We start from the raw sequence: 3,347 nt of genomic DNA, 5'->3' as shown, positions 1-3,347 counted from the left end.
ATGTAGGCTACTTGTATGTTCTTCACAGTGACTTTAGGAGGCATTTGACATTTAATCTTATACTTCGCAAGAAAGAAATTACAATAAACCAACCAATTTTGACTTATACTACTTTTTAGATCTGTAGGTTTTACCGTAAAAGAGTTATTTCACCACAGTAATTTTGGTATTGTATAATTATTATTATTATTATTTATTCATTGTAATATTATAAATAACACATGATTTAACCCTTAGAAACATTAAATAAGCATTTCAAATGCTGCAATTTCTCGTTTTTGCCATGTCATGCATTCTCCATGTTCAATCGTTCTATTATAGAAAACACTTTTTGGGTTTGCCCCCCATTGGCAGGAACTGGAGAAACAGCTATAGGCAATATATAAACATGCTCATCTTCCTCACTTATTACAGTACTAAGGCTGTGACAAAACTATATTTCTAAAACGTGTTTACAAGAAAAAATATATATAATTCTGAATGACTTACACAGTTACTCCTGAATCATTTAGAAGGAGTTTACATGGTATTCCCTTTGTTATTTCATGCATTTTGAAATCCCAACAAATACTACAAGTCCCACAAAGCGATCGTGTGGCCTCTGATTGGAGGCGATTGTAGCCAATCAAAGCGCTCAGCAGTACTGATGCGATAAGAGCATCTTCCATCATGGCGGTGGTATTCAAGGGATTTCCATTCAACCTGCTGTTTGCATCCATATTGTTAATTCTGCTGCTATGTCTTCAGTCTGGGGGAGGTCAGAAGAAAAAAGAGGTACTGATGCATTAATGAAGCTGCCTTTCACAGCACCCAGTGATGTTGATTTCTGGCAAAAATCCTAGTGTTCGCGTCCAACTCGAGCATCTGTATTACCAGCTGGCGCAGTTAAATGATGTTGACCCAGAGACGGCTATTTTTAAAGCTGCACGGCAAGAACAAGACGCTGTTCTAATATAACATGTTTTTGCATCAGTGTTCTAGCAGAATGCCCCTTGTGTTTTATCCTCGCGGGTGTCCGTTCCATTGTGATTGTGAACGCAGCCGAGTGCGCGTGGTCGTGACGCTGTACGCCTGCCCTTATAATGATAAACTATTCTGTGGAAGCAAATAATAATAATAATTGAACGTTAAACAAAAGTAGCTGTTATAAAGTTTGATATTTGAAGAGGTGGCGCTGTTTATTTCTTGATTCATCTAAATAAATTTAAATGCATCTAAATTGCGTTAGCTCGTTTATTAATTTATATTATTATTATTTTTAATTAAATCGTTTGAATGTTTGACTGAACACTAAGGTTATTTCATCGTTAATTTAGATACTTAAATTTAGATCATTAATTTAGATACTTTTATTTTATTTACTTACATTTTAAGTTACACATGCAGCTTTCTATATTTTTATATGTAGATAGCCTATTTTTATTTTATATTTCTGAACATGTTTTTGAAGTATCCGGTTGAATCATGGGTGTTAATAATAATTGCAAATAATATAGATGAATTAAAATAACATTATTTTTACTTTTTTATTAAGTTATTGTAATAATTCTGAATTGTCTTCATAATTTACTGCAGTGTTTCTGAATGTCAGGTGAACTGCTAGACCAGGGGTAGGCAAGTTCGGTCCTAGAGAGTCCTGCAGAGTTCAGCTCCAACCCTAATCAAACACACCTGAACAAGCTAATCAATGTCTTCAGGATTACTAAGGCTATAGGCAGGTGAGTTTTGTTTTCAGGGTTGGAGCTGAACTCTGCAGGACTGCGGCTCTCTAGGACCGAACTTGCCTACCCCTGTGCTAGACAGAGTCTAGACAAGGGCTGCCCAAACTCGGTCCTGGAGGGCTGGTGTCCTGCAGAGGTTAGCTCCAACCCTAATCAAACACACATGAAGCAGCTAATCAAGCTCTTATAGGCATACTAGAAACTTCCAGGCAGGTGTGTTGAGGCAAGCTGGAGCTAAACTCTGCAGGACACCGGCCCTCCAGGACTGAGTTTGGGCACCCCTGGTCTAGACAGTCTCTAGATAGTCTCTCTTTCTCTTCCTTTCTTACTTGATTCTCTCTCTCTCTCTCGAAAATATGATGTGTATTTGACCTTTTCCTCTCCCCTGCGGCAGAGGAGCAGAGAAATGATCATATTGAGCACAAATCAGGCAAAGTGGTGAAGCAGCATCTTTCTGCTTCCCCCCCCCTCCTGCATTTTTAAACTGATTTCTTCATATTTCCTCTTCCTCTTTTGTCTTTTCCTCCTTCTTTCTCCTGCCCCTCTGCTCTGCGGGTGCTGAGAAGGGCAGTATTTTGACTCCCTGTCGTTAGGGCTTAATATATCTGTTAAGGTTTACTCTGCCCTCTACAAGCGAGGGAGGAATATTGGAGAGTGGGTAGGGGGTGTTGGATTTTTTTTTTCCCAAGCCCAGCTACTCGTTCATCATCACAGCCAAATTTTGTGTGTCTCGTATCTTGGCTTGACTAATGTGAAAATGTGGGAATAGAAGGAGTAAGCAGTTTTGAGCTGCTTGAATAGCAGTTTTTGTTTGCCTTTGTTTCCCCTTGAGTTGGCCTGAGGTGGACTCTTCTTTATAGCGTTTAAAGAGGACTTGCCAATTTATTTTTCCTCGTTTTGTCCTTTACTTGTTTACACTCGGGGTCACGTATGAGGTTTCTTTTAAGGTACTGCTTTCTGATTTTATTCCTGGCCTTTTGATGACTTGGCTGCAAAATTCCTTTCTAGCTTTATTTTCTGGTTTGATGGGTATATATTATATCAACATAATTACATTTTAAGATGTTATAGGATTTGCATGGCCAAATAAACTGCCATGGCGAAATAGCATAAGTGTGAATGTACTGTGTTAATTTGATTTCATGAATTTATGTAGGTATTAATTGCTCATTTCTCAGGTTTATATTTTTCACCCTGTTGTCTAGCATGGGACCCCCCCGTCCTAAAATTTAAAAGACAGATATACAGTATATTTCTATCACTGTAAAAAAAAAATCTGTGACATTTACGGTAAAATACCGGCAGCTGTGGTTGCCAGAACTTCACCGTAAAAAATATGGTAGCAACATTTTAGGTTTTACAGACTTAACTTAAATTCACTTAAGTTAGACTTAACTGTTAATAAACCAACATATTGAAGCGTTAATATCTGTTTTGAACCATTGTAATGCACTGATAACCACCAAAAACTGGTGGTGATGAGAAAGTCACATGATGAACCAAAGCTCATCACAAACTTTTCTACGAGCTAAGGAGGGCAATACTTTTATATAGAAGATGCACAGTGTCATTCATACAAACACTAAACCCCATCATGGTGACACACGATACTGAAATAATGCAATA

The 3,347-nt window shown here is 37.9% G+C and overlaps 1 protein-coding gene across 2 annotated transcripts in view; it reads left to right on the top strand.

The window, feature by feature from the left end:
• Nucleotides 1-375: 375 nt before the first annotated feature.
• The window catches only part of LOC107656570 (tumor suppressor candidate 3), a 99,663-nt gene continuing 96,691 nt past the window's right edge, over nucleotides 376-3,347 (top strand). Inside the window, exon 1 of one of the 2 annotated variants that reach the window (XM_016444479.1) lies at nucleotides 376-774. In XM_016444479.1, coding sequence (XP_016299965.1) covers nucleotides 670-774 — 105 coding nt within the window. In that variant the 5' untranslated portion in view covers nucleotides 376-669. The remainder of the gene's footprint in view (nucleotides 775-3,347) is intronic. The other variant, XM_016444467.1, reaches the window with a different exon arrangement.

This window comes from Sinocyclocheilus anshuiensis, unplaced genomic scaffold (genome assembly GCF_001515605.1).
Source record: "Sinocyclocheilus anshuiensis isolate Anshui unplaced genomic scaffold, SAMN03320099.WGS_v1.1 scaffold85, whole genome shotgun sequence".
Lineage (NCBI taxonomy): Eukaryota > Metazoa > Chordata > Actinopteri > Cypriniformes > Cyprinidae > Sinocyclocheilus > Sinocyclocheilus anshuiensis.
This window is presented reverse-complemented; position numbering and strand designations above follow the sequence as displayed.